The sequence below is a fragment of the Salvelinus sp. IW2-2015 genome, linkage group LG12 (genome assembly GCF_002910315.2).
Source record: "Salvelinus sp. IW2-2015 linkage group LG12, ASM291031v2, whole genome shotgun sequence".
NCBI lineage: Eukaryota > Metazoa > Chordata > Actinopteri > Salmoniformes > Salmonidae > Salvelinus > Salvelinus sp. IW2-2015.
In genome coordinates, this window is record NC_036852.1 from 7484135 (window position 1) to 7502600 (window position 18466).

The window sequence follows — 18466 nt, forward strand, 5'->3', positions numbered from 1 at the left end:
CTCAGTACAACCTCAGTATAACCTCAGTACAACCTCAGTACAACCTCAGTACAACCTCAGTATAACCTCAGTACAACCTCAGTATAACCTCAGTACCTCAGTATAACCTCAGTATAACCTCAGTATAACCTCAGTATAACCTTACCATGACCCCAGGAGAATGTGAGATTGGTTAGCATGGAAGGGGTCAAAGGTGACTGTCTCAGTAGCTTGTTTATCATGTTTTACAGCCTGCGTCTGTTTGGGCATGCTAGCGACCCGACCTGCACTCCTCCCTATTCCCCAAAGCAAAATCCCAACGCTGGAAAAACATCTGGGAAAGCCATGGAAGGTGGTGGGGGAAGGTGTGTGAAATCACCACAGAGGCCCAAGACAGGATACAGCGAGGGGGCGGGGGGGGGTAACGCCATCACTAGCGGAGATTAGGTTGGGAGGCGTACATAATGGAGGAGTGTTCTTCAATCCTGTTTCCTAGGAACCCACAAGGTGTGCAGGCTTTTGTTCTAGCCCAGCACCAACACAAATTCAACTGGAATACAAATGATCAGGCTCTTCATTATGAGTTGAATCTGACATGTCAGTAGTACTATGCTAGAACAGAAACCTGCACACCTTGCAGGTCCACAGGAACATGAAGAACACGACGGGTATATTTCAGTTAAAATGGGACACGGCCTATTCATCGTTTCTTTAACACCGCTCTAATATGTCGAGCTAGAACGTGACAGGGGTTAGGCCTACCAATAATCTAGGCGTCAGATCCATCACTAGGCAAACACAGCTGACTTCGACAGCAGTCCCTCATGTTGTGGTTGTGCAGCCAGCCAGCAATGCTCCAGAGCTCCCCTCCCCAAACCTGCCCCTCCAGCCCTCCGCGCCCAGCAGGCAGGCAGCCTCAGATCCCAGAGACGATAAACAGGCTTCACAGAGACAAAGGCCAGAGCTAGGCAGGGAGACAACGCACAGGGAGGAGGTGGAAAGATGGTTGTGTGTGGGTGTGTTGTGGGGTGGATGACCGATGGTGCTCACTCAAGCCTATCGTGACGGAGAAAGGTGAAGCGTTGCTTCGGTATATTGTTTGTCGACAATCATGACTATCTCCGAGTTATTTTCAGTATGAAATGTTGATCTTCATCAATGCAGACCACTGTTAGGAACCAAAGATCCAATGATCAGCATTACTGGCCCACTAGATACCAGGATGCCTTCTCACTGTCTGCTGACAGTAACACACGGACACGGACACACAGACACACAGACACACAGACACAGACACACACACACACACACACACACACACACACACACACACACACACACACACACACACACACACACACACACACACACACACACACACACACACACACACCACACACACACACACACACACACACACACACACCACACACACACACACACACACACACACACACAGAGTATTTATCTCCCCCGGGTTTCTGCACTCTGCATGGGCCCCACTGCTACACAGTCTGTCTCTTGTCTCACCATGGAGTCACATGGATTCACGGTGGTGATCTTTCGACTTTACTGACCCCAGTTCAGAGTCGTACAGTGTCAAACCTCCGTTCCCACACTATCACTGACACTCACTGACACTCCCGTGCTTCACAGTGTCAGCCAAGTCAAACACAGAGATAGGAACCACATGGTACGAAGAAGGCCTTGAGAGACCACTGTTCCTATTGCAGCAGGGAACGCATGGTGAGCTCAGCCACACACATCTATTAGCATTCACTGTTTGTCCCCATGTGCAGACTTCGTTAATATGGGAATAATGTTGCAACTACAAGCTGTTTAGTGAGGTCATGCACCTTCTGATTCATTCCCAATCAGAAGATACTTGAGAGATATCAAGTGTGGAAATGGTTGATTGACACTTCCACTCTGAACTGGGGTCACACACTGAAGATAACCACCATGGTCAGACAACAGATAGATTATGTAGCAGTGGGGTCCCTGCAGAGAGCAGACACCCAGGGGAGATTAAAACACAGTACTTTCAGCAGACAGGGAGAGAAAGCAAAGTGGGGTCTGGTGGGCCAGTAAGTTGACGATCATGGGGAAGGCACAATGTGCTGCTTATGTGGAGCGTCGCGTGGGAGGCGTGGGACACAACCCTAGGGGTTTTCTCATCAACCGCGACGCCTCGCGGCTCGAGACCGGCCTCCTTCCCGTCATCCTTTAGTGGTCTATGATTGAGGCGAGGGCCAAGCAAGCTTGGACCTCAGAGTACAGAGGTCTCTTTCTCCTGAGCCAAACATCCAGCCACTTCAACCCACTCTGAGCTCTCCATACATCTACATAGCTCAGGCGTGACCAAAGCGTTTTATGGTCATAAATTAAAAGCGGGCAAGGGAAGTTGACCGCCGCCGCATGTTTGAGGATGACCAAAATTGCATCATTGAGAAAATGTGTGTATAAAATATATAAAGCCCACTTTAAGTAGAGTTGAACTAGTTCTAGTATCTTTAATAGCAACTAATAATGTAAAAATGCTAATATACTGTATATGACAATCAATTTCCAGACCATGCCGTGCAAGCACAGTACACCACTCTACTTGGATCCTGTTGCATTTGTTTGGGGAGGGGGAGTTTGTGAACTTCACACAGGCCGATGAGGAAGGTGTACGGGAGGGAACAGAAGAAGGAAAGGATGGTAAGTGGTTGCACAGGAAGTAGAGTGTGGGTGGAGTTCAAGGCCTGACTTTCAACTCCCTCAACTCCCTCTGTCCTTCTGACCTCTCTGTTGCTCCATAAGAGAAAGAGAGAGGGGGATAGAGAGAGAGGGGGAGAAAGAGAGAGAGAGAGAGAGGGAGAGGGAGAGAGAGAGAGAGGGGGGGGGAGAAAGAGAGAGAGAGAGAGAGAGAGAGAGAGAGAGAGAGAGAGAGAGAGAGAGAGAGAGAGAGAGAGAGAGGGAGAGAGGCTCTGCTGCTGCTCTTGCTATTGTGTGTGTTGTTGTGGCGTCAAAAAAGGATGGAAACAAAACGGGATCTACTAACCGCTTTGGGGCTTGCAGCTCATGACTACTCACACTGTGTACGGCCATCGCCCTGGCAACGTTTACTTAGTGACTCAATAAACGCACGTCTCCATTACAATTAACACCTTTGGTTGCCAAGGAAGTTATGTCCAAAACATACAATATGCAAAGGGTCTTGTCTGATTTGCCTTTGTTGTTGTTGCAGAGTGTTTATAGCTAACAACTACGTCGGTGGATGCCCCGGACTAAAAATAAAAATGGTCTGTTCTTTCGGAGTGTCTGTTAGCTCCCGTCATGGCCTGGCTTGCAACCAAGCTGCAGTCTGCTTCTAATTGATGCTCTTTTGGACAGAGCGGGAACAATGAGAGGAAACGTTGTGTGAGGCAGAAACACTAGCAGGACAGTCAATCCTGCCTGGTGTGTGTATGTGTGTGTGTGGGCGTGCGTGCGTGAGTGAGTGCGCGCGTGTGTGTGCAATGCTAGCTAACATCTCCGACCAAATGAACAACCTCTGCTGTTTTGGGAGTTAAGAGGGGCCGGTAAGTTAAGAGGGGCCGGCCGGTGGGGGGACGGGGTGGGGTGTGTGTGATGATATTTAGAACATGTGTTGCTGCTCGACAGGAAAAGGAAGCTTGCGTCTGGCCATGTGACACTCTGAGGCACCATATTTCTGTCTGTCCTCTACTCAACACTCGGCCTCAGACTCAAAGTGCAATTACCACGGCAACACAGATATAGACCGTTTCCCGAGAGAAATAGAGAAATAGAGAGAGAGAGAGAGAGAGAGATGCAGAAAGAGACAGCAAGTGGAAGAGTTGAGAAGCGAGGCGAATAGAAGGGAGAGAAAGAGGCCTCACACCAAAAACTACAGATCTCAATCCGACAGTCTTCACCTCTGCCGTAAGAGCTAGTCACAATGTGGCCTACGAGGCAGCTAAAGTGTTTATCTCGGAGTCAGAGTATGTGACACTCACCGTTGAAGAAGCTCTTGACCTTGAGGTATCCCACACTGAGCCGAAGCACAGACAGCTTGTCCAGCCTCGCACGCACATCCTCTGAGAACGGCAACAGCCCGGTCAACTTGTCCAGCTCTCCGTTCAGCCGATCCCTGTGGCGCTTTGACGGGTTCGACTTGATGCCATCTGTAGGAGGGGGTTTAGGACTGAAAAAGAGAGAAAAATAKGTTASSGTRCGATGATGGGGGTTTGAAAWTGATGCAGGMTTTTTTTATGGTCCCCGTTTCAACCCAAGAKCTTGGTCTTTCTATTATTGTTGAAAAMAGTCTTCTAAGATATACTGGTGCTGAGAARTAKACACAAYAGTAGYAAGTGTGACAAGCAGCCCCGGTCTCTGCTACACAGCCTGGTTTCTCTGGCGATGATGAAACCACCTTGTAAAAAATATTTTGGCAAAGAAGAGAATGGAATAGTAGTGCATATCTTTCACGGAATCTGATTTCCTTTTATTGTAATGTGAAAATGCCTGATCAATTTAGTCCTTAATGAAGTTGGATCTACTCTATGATTTTAGCCGTGTGCTATTCGGGTTAGGGTATTCCCCTGTCCACTGTTGGGTTGCTGTTGAAGTGAATTCTGGCGCTGAAGAAGATTCTGAGGCTGTTGAAAATCATACAGGGCCACTTCAGGAAATGAAATGTGATCCAGAACCAAAAACCTCCAAGAACAATTGTCTTTTAGAGAGATCAAGTCTGCAAACGTGTAAAATGGCACCCTATTCCCTATAGTACGTGTCAAACTCAAGGTCAGACGGCGATTTGAGTAAAGAAATATACTGTTGAAGTCGGAAGTTTACATACACTTAGGCTGGAGTCATTAAAACTCATTTTCAACAACTCCATGAAATTTATTTGAACAAACTATAGTTTTGGCAAGTCGGTTAGGACATCTACTTTGTGCATGACACAAGTCATTTTTTCCAACAATTGTTTACAGACTGGGTCTGGTTGTTGTTTATTGTTTATTTCACTGTATCACAATTCTAGTGGGTCAGAAGTTGACTGTGCCTTTACACAGCTTGGACAATTCCAGAAAATGACGTCATGGCTTTAGAAGCTTCTGATAGGCTAATTGACATCATTTGAGCCAATTGGAGGTGCACCTGTGCATGTATTTGTAGGCCTACCTTCAAACTCAGTGCCTCTTTGCTTGACATCATGGGAAAATCAAAAGAAATAAGCCAAGACCTCAGAAAAAAAATTGTAGACCTCCACAAGTCTGGTTCATCCTTGGGAGCAATTTCCAAACGCCTGAAGGTACCACGTTCATCTGTACAAACAATAGTACACAAGTATAAACACCATGGGACCACGCAGCCGTCATACCACTCAGGAAGGAGACGTGTTCTGTCCCCTAGAGATGAACGTACTTTGTTATAAAATGTGCAAATCAATCCCAGAACAACAGCAAAGGACCTTGTGAAGATGCTGGAGGAAACAGGTACAAAAGTATCTATATCCACAGTAAAACGATTCCTATATCGACATAACCTGAAAGGCCGCTCAGCAAGGAAGAAGTCACTGTTCCAAAACCGCCATAAAAAAGCCAGGCTTCGGTTTGCAACTGGTCTGATGAAACAAAAATAGAACTGTTTGGCCATAATAACCATCATTATTGTAACAATTCCAGTGGTGGAAACAAGAGTCAGGTGCAGAGAGCAGGAATCTCTTTCAAAAAGGTGGAATTTTATTTCCTTAACGTAATCACCTCAAACCGGTGACGCCACACAAAACAACTGGCGCGTAAAGAGAAATGTTCCAAAGTCAATAGAATAACAAAATCCCAAAATACACACCACAAACACGAAACAGAAAAACAAGCCCGCACAAAAGGGAGCGGGCAAACTGGGTTTAAATAACCCTAATCTAAAACACACAACAGGTGAAACAAATTAGACAAACTAAAAGGATAACAGAAAAGGGCGGTGGCAGCTAGTAGACCGGAGACGACGACCGCCGAGCGCCGCCCGAACGGGAAGAGGCACCATCCTCGGCGGGACTCGTAACAGTACCCCCTCCCGACGCGCGGCTCCCGCAGCGCGCCGACTCCGGCCTCGAGGACGACCCGGAGGGCGAGGAGCAGGGCGCTCCGGATGGAGGCGGTGAAAGTCCCTCAACAGGGACGGATCCAAGATGTCCCCCACCGGTACCCAGCATCTCTCCTCGGACGTACCCTCCCAGTCCACGAGGTACTGCAGGCCCCTCACCCGGCGTCTTGAGTCCAGAATGGCTCTGATCCTATACGCCGGGGACCCCTCGATGTCGAGAGGGGGAGGAGGGACCTCCGGTACCTCACCTTCCTGCAGGGGACCAGCTACCACCGGCCTGAGGAGAGACACTGAAACGAGGGTTAATACGATAGTAAGAGGGAAGTTGTAACCTATAACACACCTCGTTTATCCTCCTCAGGACTTTAAATGGCCCCACACACTGCGGCCCCAGCTTCCGGCAGGGCAGGCGGAGGGGCAGGTTTCGGGCCGAGAGCCGACCCTGTCCCCTGGTGCAAACACAGGGGCCTCACTGCGGTGGCGGTCAGCGCTCCTCTTCTGCCGTTCACTGGCCTGCTTGAGAGAGTCCTGGACCGCTCGCCAGGTCTCTCTAGAGCGCTGTACCCATTCCTCCACCGCAGGCCTCAGTCTGGCTCTGGTGCCACGGAGCCAGGACCGGCTGGTACCAGTACACACTCGAAGGCGACATGTTCGTAGATGAGTGGCGGAGTGAGTTTTGGGCCAACTCCGCCCACGGGACGTACCTCCCCCATTCTCCTGGCCGGTCCTGGCAATACGACCTCAGAAACCTACCCACCTCCTGGTTCACTCTCTCCACCTGCCATTACTTTCGGGTGATACCCAGAGGTGAGCTGACCGAGACCCAGACGCTCCATAAACGCCCTCCATACCCGGGGTGAACTGGGGACCTCGATCAGATACGATATCCTCCGGCACAACCTATGCCGGAAGACGTGGGTAAATAGAGCCTCCGCAGTCTGTAGGGCCGTAGGGAGACCAGGCAATGGGAGGAGACGACAGGACTTAGAGAACCGATCCACAACGCAAAAATGGTAGTGTTCCCCTGAGACGGAGGAAGATCCGTCAAAAAATCTACTGATAGATGAGACCATGGCCGTTGTGGAACCGGAAGGGTTGTAACTTCCCCCTTGGTAGGTGCCTAGGAGCCTTACTCTGAGCGCATACCGAGCAGGAGGAGACATAGAGTCTCACGTCCTTAGCCAAGGTGGGCCACAGTATTTCCTCTAAGCCACGCACTGTCCTCTCCACCCCCGGATGACCCGAAGCAGGTATTGAGTGAGCCCACCGAATCAATCGATCACGAACACCAAGCGGTACGTACCTACGGCCAGTCGGACACTGGGACGGCGCAGGTTCTACCCTCAACGCCCGCTCGATGTCCGCGTCCACTCCCATCACCGGAGCCACCAGCATGAGGCGGGAAGGATGGGAGTCGGATCGATGGGCCGGTCTCCGTGTCATAGAGACGAGACAGCGCGTCGGCCTTTGTGTTGAGGAACCTGGTCGGTAAGAGATCGTAAATCTAAAACGAGTAAAAAACATGGCCCACCTCGCCTGACGCGGATTCAATCTCCTCGCCTCTCGGATATACTCCAGATTGCGATGGTCAGTCCAGATGAGAAAAGGGTATTTAGCCCCCTCAAGCCAGTGTCTCACACCTTCAGGGCTTTTACCATAGCAAGTAACTCCTGTCCCCCACATCATAGTCCGCTCCGCCGGACCCAACTTCTTAGAAAAGAAAGCACAGGGACGGAGTTTCGGTGGCGTGCCCGAGCGCTGTGATAGCACGGCTCCACACCAGCCTCGGACGCATCCACCTCCACTATGAACGCTAATGAAGGGTCCGGATGCGCCAACACGGGAGCCTCAGTGAAACGTGCTTCAACTGGTTAAAAGCTCTCTCAGCCTGGCGACCACTGTAGACGCACCGGCCCTCCCTTTAGCAGTGAGGTATGGGGGCCGCACTTGGCCAAAACCCCGGATAAACCTCCGGGTAGTAATTGGCAAACCCTAAAAACCGCTGCACCTCCTTTACGGTGGTGGATCGGCCAATTACGCACGGCGTTAACGCGATCACTCTCCATAACCAACCCTGAGGTGAAATGCGATAACCCAGGAAGGAAACGGCTTGTTTGGAAAACACACATTTCTCAGCCTTGACGTATAGGTCATGCTCTACGCAGCCTCCCAAGAACCCTGCGCACCAGGGAAACATGCGCGGCGCGTGTAGCAGAATAGATCAGGATGTCATCAATATACACTACCACACCCTGCCCGTGCATGTCCCTGAGAATCTCATCTACAAAGGATTGGAAAACGGCTGGAGCATTCTTTAACCCATACGGCATGACGAGGTACTCATAGTGGCCTGATGTGGTCCTAAACGCTGTTTTCACTCGTCTCCCTCCCGAATACGCACAAAATTATACGCACTCCTAAGATCCAGTTTTGTGAAAAAACGTGCTCCGTGGAATGATTCCACCGCCGTAGCGATGAGAGGTAGCGGATAACTAAATCCCACTGTGATTGAATTTAGACCTCGATAATCAATGCACGGACGCAGACCTCCTCCTTCTTTCTCAACAAAAGAAACTCGAGGAGACGGGTGACATGGAGGGCCGAATGAACCCCTGTCTCAGAGCTTCCGTGACATATGTCTCCATAGCCAACGTCTCCTCCTGTGACAAGGGGTACACATGACTCCTGGGAGTGCAGCGTTCACCTGGAGGTTTATCACACAATCCCACCGTCGATGAGGTGGTAATTTAGTCGTTTCTTTTTACTAAAAGCGATAGCAAATCGGCATATTCTGGGGAATGCGCACAGTGGAAACCTGGTCTGGACTCTCCACCGAGGTGGCACCGATGGAAACTCCCACACACCTACCTGAACACTCTCTGACCACCCCTGAAGAGCTCCCTGTCCAGGAAATAAGGGGATTGTGAATGGCTAGCCAAGGAACCCCAACACCACTGGAAACCCAGGTGAATCAATCAGGTAGAAACTAATCTGCTCCCTATGATCCCCCTGTGTTACCATGTCCAGTGGAATCGTGGCCTCCCTGATCAGCCCTGACCCTAGTGGTCGGCTATTAAGGAGTGCACAGGGAAAGGAGGGTCTATCTGCACTAAGGAATACCCAACTTACGGGCTAGACCGCGATCCATAAAACTCCCAGCTGCGCCTGAGTCTACGAGCGCCTTATGCTGGAGAGAAGGGAAAAACGCAGGAAAAAAAATAACCAAAACATGTGACCGACAGGAAGCTCTGGTGAGTCTTGTGCCTACTCACCTGGGGTGATCGAGGAGTATTCCCCTGCCATCTCCACTCCCAGAGGCGCTCCTCCAACACCGGTCTGAAGTGTGTCCTCTCCTGCCACAATAGGTGCAAGAGAAGCCACCTCCTGGCCCCCCTAGATGCAGCCCCTCCAACTCCATCGGGGTTGAAGCGGGAGGACTGGGAGGTGGAACGGACAGGACCCCCTCTGAACGCCCGCGGGCAGCTAGCAGGTTGTCCAGTCGTATAGACATGTCAATTAACTCATCGAGAGAGAGCGTAGTGTCTCGACAAGCTAGCTCCCGACGGACGTCCTCCCGAAGGCTACATCGATAATGGTCCATCAGGGCCCTGTCATTCCACCCCGCGCCAGCACCAAGGTCCGGAACTCCAAAGCGAAGTCTTGCGCACTCCTCGTCTCCTGTCTGGTGGAACAGTCTCTCACCCACCGCTCGGCCCTCCTGAGGGTGGTCAAATACGGCCCGAAAGCGGCGAGTGAATTCTGGGTAGTTGTCTCGAACCGAGTCTGGGCCGTTCCAGACCGCATTAGCCCATTCCAGGGCTCTACCCGTCAGAACAGGAGATGAGGAGGCTAACACTCTCCTCTCCAGAAGGAGTCGGACGAACAGTGGCAAGTAGAGCTCCAACTGGAGCAAAAACCCCTGGCACCCGCCACCGCTCCATCGTACTCCCTTGGGAGCGCAAGACGCAATGCACCCGAACCTGATTGCTGACGTTGATAGGGAAGGTTGCGCCGTCTGGGAAGGAGCTGGGGTTGTAGTCGGGATACCACTCCTCTCCCATCGTTCCATCCTCGCCATCATCATGTCCATTGCCGTCCCTATCCGATGGAGAACGGAGGTGTGATGCTGGACACGCTCCCTCATCGATGGGAGAGGGGTGGTTGCTGCTTCTGCTGACTCCATATTGGGGTGCGGGCTTCTGTAAACAATTCCAGTGGTGGAAAACAGAGTCAGGTGCAGAGAGCAGGAATCTCTTTCAAAAAGGTGGAATTTTATTTCCTTAACGTAATCACCTACAAACCGGTGACGCCACACAAAACACTGGCGCGTAAAGAGAAATGTTCAAAGTCATAGAATAACAAAATCCACAAAATACACACCACAAACACGAAAACGAAAAACAAGCCCGCACAAAAGGGAGCGGGCAAACTGGGTTTAAATAACCCCTAATCTAAACCACAACAGGTGAAACAAATTAGACAAACTAAAAGATAACAGAAAAGGGGATCGGTGGCAGCTAGTAGACCGGAGACGACGACCGCCGAGCGCCGCCCGAACGGGAAGAGGCACATCCTCGGCGGGACTCGTAACAATTATATTTGGAGGAAAAAGGGGGAGGCTTGCAAGCCCAAAGAACACCATCCAAACAGTGAAGCATGGGGGTGGCAACATCATGTTGTGGGGTGCTTTGCTGCAGGAGGGATTGGCGCACTTCACAAAATACATGGCATCATGAGGAAGGAAAATGATGTGGATATATTGAAGCAAAATCTCAAAACATCAGTCAGGAAGTTAAAGCTTGGTCGCAAATGGGTCTTCCAAATGGACAATGACCCCAAGCATACTTCCAAAGTTGTGGCAAGATGGCTTAAGGACAACAAAGTCAAGGTATTGGAGTGGCCATCACAAAGCCTGACCTCAATCCTATCGAAAATTTGTGGGAAGAACTGAAAAAGCGTGTGCGAGCAAGGAGCCCTATAAACCTGATTCAGTTACACCAGCTCTGTCAGGAGGAATGGGCCACAATTCACCCAACTTATTGTGGGAAGCTTGTGGAAGGCTACCCGAAACGTTTGACCCAAGTTAAACAATTTAAAGGCAATGCTACAAATACTAATTGAGTGTATGCAAACTTCTGACCCACTGGGAATGTGATGGAAGCGAAATAAACTGAAATAAATCATTCTCTCTACTATTATTCTGACATTTCACATTCTTAAAATAAAGTGGTGATCCTAACTGACCTAAGACAGGGAATTTTTACTAGGATTAAATGTCAGAAATTGTGAAAAACTGAGTTTAAATGTATTTGGCTAAGGTGTATGTAAACTTCCGACTTCAACTGTATATACTGAACAAAAATATAAACGCAACATGCAACAACTTTGGCGATTTTACTGAACTACAGTTCATATATGGAAATAAGTCAATTTAAATTAATTAATTAGGCCCTAATCTATGGATTCACATGACTGGGCAGGAGCGCAGCCAATCAGAATTTGTTTTTTTCCCACAAAAGGGCTTTATTACAGACATAAATACTCCTCAGTGTCATCAGCTGTCTGGGTGTCTAGTCTCAGACGATCCTGCAGGTGAAGAAGCCGGATATGGAGGTTCGGCGTTATGTTAGAGAAATTAACATTAAATTATCTGTGAACATTCCTGTAGTCAGCATGCCAATTGCACGCTCTCTCAAAACTTGAGACATCTGTGGCATTGTGTTGTGTGACAAAACTGCACATTTAAGTGGCTTTTTATTGTCCCCCAGCACAAGGTGCACCTGTGTAATGATCATGCTGTTTAATCAGCTTCTTTATACGCCACACTTGTCAGGTGGATGGATTATCTTGGCAAATCCTCACCAACAGGGATATAAACTAATTTGTGCACAGAATTTGAGAGAAAAAAGCTTTTTGTGCGTATGGAACAATTCTGGGACCTTTTATTCAGCTCATGAAACATGGGACCAACACATTATATGTCGCGTTTATATTTTTCCTCAGTATATACAGTATAGTCTCTTCACTCTGTCCAGCTAGCTAACAGTCATCGAAATGAAAGCTTGACAGTCAATAAGCATCGAACATTCCAGAAAGCGATAGATAGAGGACAAGTTTTTAGCAAATTTTGGCGACAAGCTAAATTTGAACTGCGGCCCTCCGGACCTCGGTGAAGATCGAATGCGGCCCCCGTGGAACATTTGTTTGACATCCCCCCGGCCCTATAGCATCAAAAGTAGTGAACTATAAGGAATACGGTGACATTTCAGACACAAACAGAGACTCGGTCCCCTTTGATAGTTGAAGAGTAGCTGAAACAGATGTGATTCTCAACCTCAAGTAAAGAACCAGGTCATTAGTGCAGTATGACATCATCCTGACTCCTCACAAATACAGGCCGCTGTGTCCCAGGTGTTTGTCTTAGAGTAAGTCTCACCAAGCACCTTTGGGTCCCAGCTACTATACTCTCTCTGGCATATTCCTAGAAATGTACTTAACTCTCTTTGTAAACTGTCAAATAGCATAATTAATCCATTATAATATTCAACTAACTACAAAAGGCCTTAAGTCCAAGAGCTTATCAGAGTTGTTTTAGGCATTTGATAAGCAAGGCAATATTAGCGTTGTGTGTCAAGTATACTGTACATCATAATCATCTATTCCAAGAAAAACTATTTGAAACATTTTCTTGGAAATTAACTTTCATAGACATATAAGAAAAACTGAAAAATGTATTATAGATTAATTGTCATAGACGACATTTCAAACCCTAAACATTATAATGTTGTTAACACAGTGTGCCATTGTCTTAAAACCAACAACCTCTCCCACTTCAGAATTTCCTGGTTCAATGTTTGGGAGAACTTTTGTCTTGAGAAACCAAGCCATTGTTGTCAAATGGAGGTCTGTTGTAACCCAACACTGTCTTTTCACCACCAAGGGCTTACCCGAAGGCATTTCAACAGTAACTCAAGCCAGAGGTTTGGAACCAAATTACACAATCCCCGAAAACAAGTGAAAGTGACGACACCAGAGACGGGCCATGGGGACAATAGGCCCTTCATTCAGACCGCCTCTGTCCGTCCACCGTCAGTTGGACTCCATCTTGGATTCCCCACGCAGATGGAGGTCCCTTCATTGTTGTAGCACAGGTGTTATCACAAGTTCATGACAAATTCCAAGAGACATTAGCATGTTTTGATACGGGTGCACGTAGTTCAATGTTACAGTAGTGCATTGTTAATCACTGCAAGGACCACACAGTGATGTTTACATACTTATGTATAAATAATAACATAAGTGCTAGCTTCTTGTAGCATTTTGGCGTACATAATTAAAATGGCCAACCTTTCCATAAACAGTTCAAACCAGACGGCCTAGATCTGAACCAAAATAGAAAACAGACCAGTCTTCCAAAGGTCAACCTGATGGCTGAACAGAGGAGGCGTGAAAGAGGAACCAGCTCTAGGTAATCTGATATTGAGTGTTGTAACCGACACGAGAGGCCTGTGCACGTTCGGAAACAGCGGGGCCCAGGCCTGGATTCAAATAGTATTTGTTTCCGTTCAAATACTTTCAACATTTGACTTAGCCTGCACGGAGTGCCAGATTGGCAGTTTTTTTTCCCTTTTGGGACGATTCTATTGGTTCTTTTGCGCAAGGCGAGCTCAACCAAGGGCAGCTAAAGTATTTGAAAGTGCACAAATACTACTTGAGCCCGGCTCTGGTAAGGTCATTCTCACCCTGATAACCTCCAGTAGAACTCTATCTGTCTCTGGTCCACCACAACAAAACAAGACTGGAGTTAAACTCAGATGGCTCAACCTGCAGTGTCTGTCTTGCCCACCTCGCTGGTCCTCTCACCATGACTCATACTGTAGGTCCAATTCTTAAAACAATGGATGTGTAGTGTTATCTATCTTGGCAGAGTTTTACCATCTTATTGCAAGACTGCTTTCCCAGACTCCCAAACAAAGGTACTTTGTCTGAGTCAGTGTAGCAACAACCCCTGAATAAGATGAGGTTTTATGTCAAAAGTAATAAGTACATCAAAACTGTCTAACATTCTTTCCAAATTGTTTGGTAAAGAAGATAAAAAGACAAGGAAAATACTGTCTAACATTCTTTCCAAACAGTCAGGACACTGTCTGTGAAGTAATGGGGAAGGTAGAAGCCACACAGGTGGATGGGGAATAGGGGTCCCTTAAAGTAAAGCTTTCAAATGTGGGAATGTGAATGCATGACCCTCCATGGTCATCACCATCAAAGTCATATTAATCCATTGACATACTTGCTGCCAAAAATAGCCGAGTCACTTCTGGCTCATTGGGTCAAGTGTTCCCGTAATGAGCTTCTGGTGAGGTCTGTTACAGTTAATGTAGCCATGTGACATCACTGACAAGTGACAGGCCAGGGGTGGAGAGGTGGCCGAGGGTCTGGTGTGGACTGGAGAGCCAGGGTCTAACCTGTCTGTCTGCGTCTCTGTCTGTCTGTGTGTCTGTCTTTGTGTGTCTGTTTCCATGCCTGCCTATCTGTCTGTCTGTCTATAAGTCTCTTAGATAATGTGAAATGTTTGCTGAACTGTTGGATGACTCTCATTTGATTCACAATGGAATGACAAAGAGTCATGGATTTTCTATTCTAAAAGGGATTTTTCCTAGTGGAAAACTCCCCAACTAAAAGTCAGTGACCTAGTGAGAGTGGCTGACTGAGTATCATACTCAGAGCAATATCTACTAAAACACTAGCGATGCATCCCAAACAACAACATCCCAAACAACATCCTATTCCATATATAGTGCACTACATTTCCAACCTTCTGGAAATGTGATCGAGGGAGAGAGCAATGAAAAGAGAACGTTTCCATATAAGGGCTGATATAGAAAGTGTGGAGATTGGAGAAAGAAAATACTTTTTAAAAGTCGAGCAAAAGACTTGCTGTTGCTAATAGGCTCGTAAGGTTATAAGTCGGTAATAATAAAGTATTTACTCATACTTATTAACTCATTGAGTCCCACCATATCGCTGGTGATTTTTGGACTTTTAACCCCTTTTAAACATTGTGTGTTTGAGCTAGTCTTCTTGTACCATTGGAATCGTCTATATCTTCTGCATCCGTAAATACCAACCATTAGTCTGTTTGATTAGCGGAGGGATGAACTAGAACGGTGTTTGTGAGACAAGGGCGGAACCCGAAGGGGCCCGGGGGCGGGTCTTTTATACAAAAATGTCTGTAGAGTCCGAATGGTTTGAGCTACAAACTATTAAAAGCTTTCTATGAAACGCTAAGACTCCCACAAACAAGCACATGTGTTTTTTGCTCTATGATGCGTACAAGCCACACAAGGGTCATTAAAAGGTAAGGGGTTCTCCAATATAGAAGATCATTGGAAATCCCTGGACATGTGTCTATAACACTGTATGCTCACATAGTTGCTGACACAAACTCCAAACTCAACACAGTTGTCAGTGACTAGTTGGATATTCTTTTTCCAGTGAGCAAACAATTGATGTACTTAAAGCTTTCATATAAATTCATTTTTTATCAGGTTTGTGCTTAGACGGAACTTATTTTTTTATTGACATCTCATGAATGCAAATGTTTATGTAAATATAAGGGCTGGACATGTAGATAAATGAAAGTCCGATAAATGAAAATAAGATTTTTGCTGGAATCTTGGGACCAAAATGTTCTGAATAGTGCAATATATTTAAACATTAAAAAAAAAACGATTTGTTCAAGTTTTAAAAAATTGCCAGAAAATACAACTGTGTAACTTTGTGTGACTTAGAAATATGGTAATTTGCAGAGGAAAAAATTAAGAAATAAAAAAAGGTTTGTCCTCATGATTGGAAAAAACGCAGGACTATCAGATTACTAAATTTCGGTCCAATTTCCCTTGCTCTCCCTCCCCATGTAAGCATTTCGTGAGACCGCAGCCAATTTTCAACTTGATTATGACTAATGCAAGACTACCATTTAACCACACACCAAAATTAAATCTTAAGGTAACCCTAAAGACTTGAGGAAGCATGCTGTGGAAAATACTGAGAACTTAAATAGAGATTGTATAGATAAAAAATCTAAGGAAGATGGTTTGGAACGAGACAGTTGGCTAAATCAGTTTGGTATCGTTGCATCTGCAGAATCACTGCAGATACCCAGAGCTATACCAACTTTACGCAAAACTTAAACACAAACCCAGTATCATAATATGCATATTATTCATAGAATATGATCAATTATAGATTGATAGATAACACGTCAAGCAATGTGTGTATCGTAAAAATACCGCCATGCATTCACCCATAAAATTATGACAAAAGGTGGTGAACATGCACATCGGTCTTATTTGCGTAACTTGATTTAGTGAAGCTCAGAACCCATATCCTATAGTGAAAATAAGTGCCGCGCGATAGGCTACACAAAGTCTACTATACACATAATAGTAGAATAACCTTGATTAAACATTTCGTTTATTGTTTTGTATCGTTATAACCTGTATTAGTAGCATTGGTTGACCCGTAAGATAACGTCACCATTCCTTTTACACAAAGTAGCCGTATCTTAACTTGAAAATTATATTCAGAGTTGCTTACATTTTCTGAACAGGCTTCTTCCGTTTCTTAGCTGCGTACTGCGCCGTGCTCCCCAACATGATGTATCTCTCCCTAAGAAAGTCTATAGAATAAGACTATCCTATACGTGTCCCTCGTATTCTTGCAGGTCGTTATCGAAGACCCACGACTAGATAAAGCTCTGTATCATGTAAATATCCACAAGGAGTCCGCCGATGTACAGAACGTCTCATACGTCGACGCTCCAAATATGAACAGAAACTATAGACCAGACCGACAAAATCCAAAATTGCTTTTTGATATAAAAGTTTAGAGAAACTTTTCAAACTGCACAGCAGCTACAAATGGCTTGCGTGATCCGAATAAATTTGACACCGTCCTTCTTTTTTTTTCTTTTTTTTTAAGCTGTCATTCCTAATGCATTAACATACTGTACACTCCTCCAGTTGGGCGAAAGTAATGGCTGCTTTTTCTGCTGCTCGAACCAATCCAGAGCGCTGGTTCACCGTAGCTCACGCAGCAGGTACAGTAGGGCCGCTCGCTATTGGTGKAAAGCGCTTTCAGGAAATATAACACAGAAGAGAGAGATATACCTTTAAAGGGGCAATCTGCGGTTCAAACAATAATAAAGCGGCGGCCCCGTAACTATTTCGGTAAACCTGCGAGGGATGGGGCTGGAGAAATGTATCCACTCTGAAATTCATAGGCAGAGGCACAGAGCAATGGATGCAAGGACCGAGCATCCATCATATCAAAAGTATAGTTGTAACCATGTTTTGAGGCTATACAATGATCGTCTCTAATTACATTGTTACAYACAATAGAGTAAAACAAGCTTATATTTTGGGTTCTGATGGGGTACGACAGTCGAACTAAGCTCAAGAGGGAGTTAGAATTGACATTATTCAAGAATCCATACAGTATCATTAATTTACATGTCAAAAATTGGTTTAGAAATTGCAGATTGCCCCTTTAATGGTGGAGTTGTTTATGATATGTACAACGAGGACAAACTGTACATATTGTACTTACATATTTGCAACCTTTGATATCATGGAGAATGCGCTCAGAGCTATGTGCAATAACACATTTCAATTTAAATGCTGGCTATTGTCCTGGGCCTCTAACTTTATACTGGAATGCTAGATTAAAACATTTTTAATATACACAGTTTCAGATCATTTTATGTTAGTGCATGGAACTTTGGCAACCAGACATTTCCAAGGCCACTTTCTCCCATGCAGTAGAAGATAATAGATGGCCAGGTATTCCCTGGCTGCAGGGCTCTACCATAACCCTGTTACACTGTGGTTGTGCATGGTTCTATGATGCTGGGAGCTTTTCAGACACTCTTCCCATAAAGATGACTTATTGTTGCTGGTTCAATGATGAATGTGGTAATGGTTGCCTAGGGTTGTCTTGAAGAGTTGTTTGTTTATTTCAACAAAGATATCCTGTTATGTCCATGGGCTTTTGAAACTCCCCAAACCACAATCCATTAAATACACTTGCAAACTATGGACAGTTACTGTAAAAGGCCTTGTTTTATTCCGTCTCTTCTTCCTCTGTGATGGCTTAGCTTGGCCAATGGATCCTAGTAGTAGGACAGTAGTAGGACAGGACAGTGTCCTGTGTGAATTTAAGTATGCTCTCTCTAATTCTCTCTTTCTCTCTTTCTRTCTCTCTCTCGGAGGACCTGAGCCCTAGGACCATGCCTCAGGACGACCTGACATGATGACTCCTTGCTGTCCCCAGTCCACCTGGCATTGCTGCTGCTTCAGTTTCAACTGTTCTGCCTGCGGCTATGGAACCCTGACCT

At 46.4% G+C, this 18466-nt stretch overlaps 1 protein-coding gene across 1 annotated transcript in view; it reads right to left on the reverse strand.

Moving 5' to 3' along the window:
- The window catches only part of LOC111970972 (aryl hydrocarbon receptor), an 87515-nt gene extending 70440 nt beyond the window's left edge, over positions 1–17075 (reverse strand). The window contains exons 1-2 of the mRNA XM_023997763.2: positions 16669–17075; positions 3981–4168 (exon numbers count right to left, since the gene is read on the reverse strand). Of these exons, the coding sequence (XP_023853531.2) occupies positions 3981–4168; positions 16669–16727 (247 nt within the window). The 5' untranslated portion in view covers positions 16728–17075. The remainder of the gene's footprint in view (positions 1–3980; positions 4169–16668) is intronic.
- Positions 17076–18466: the final 1391 nt, after the last annotated feature.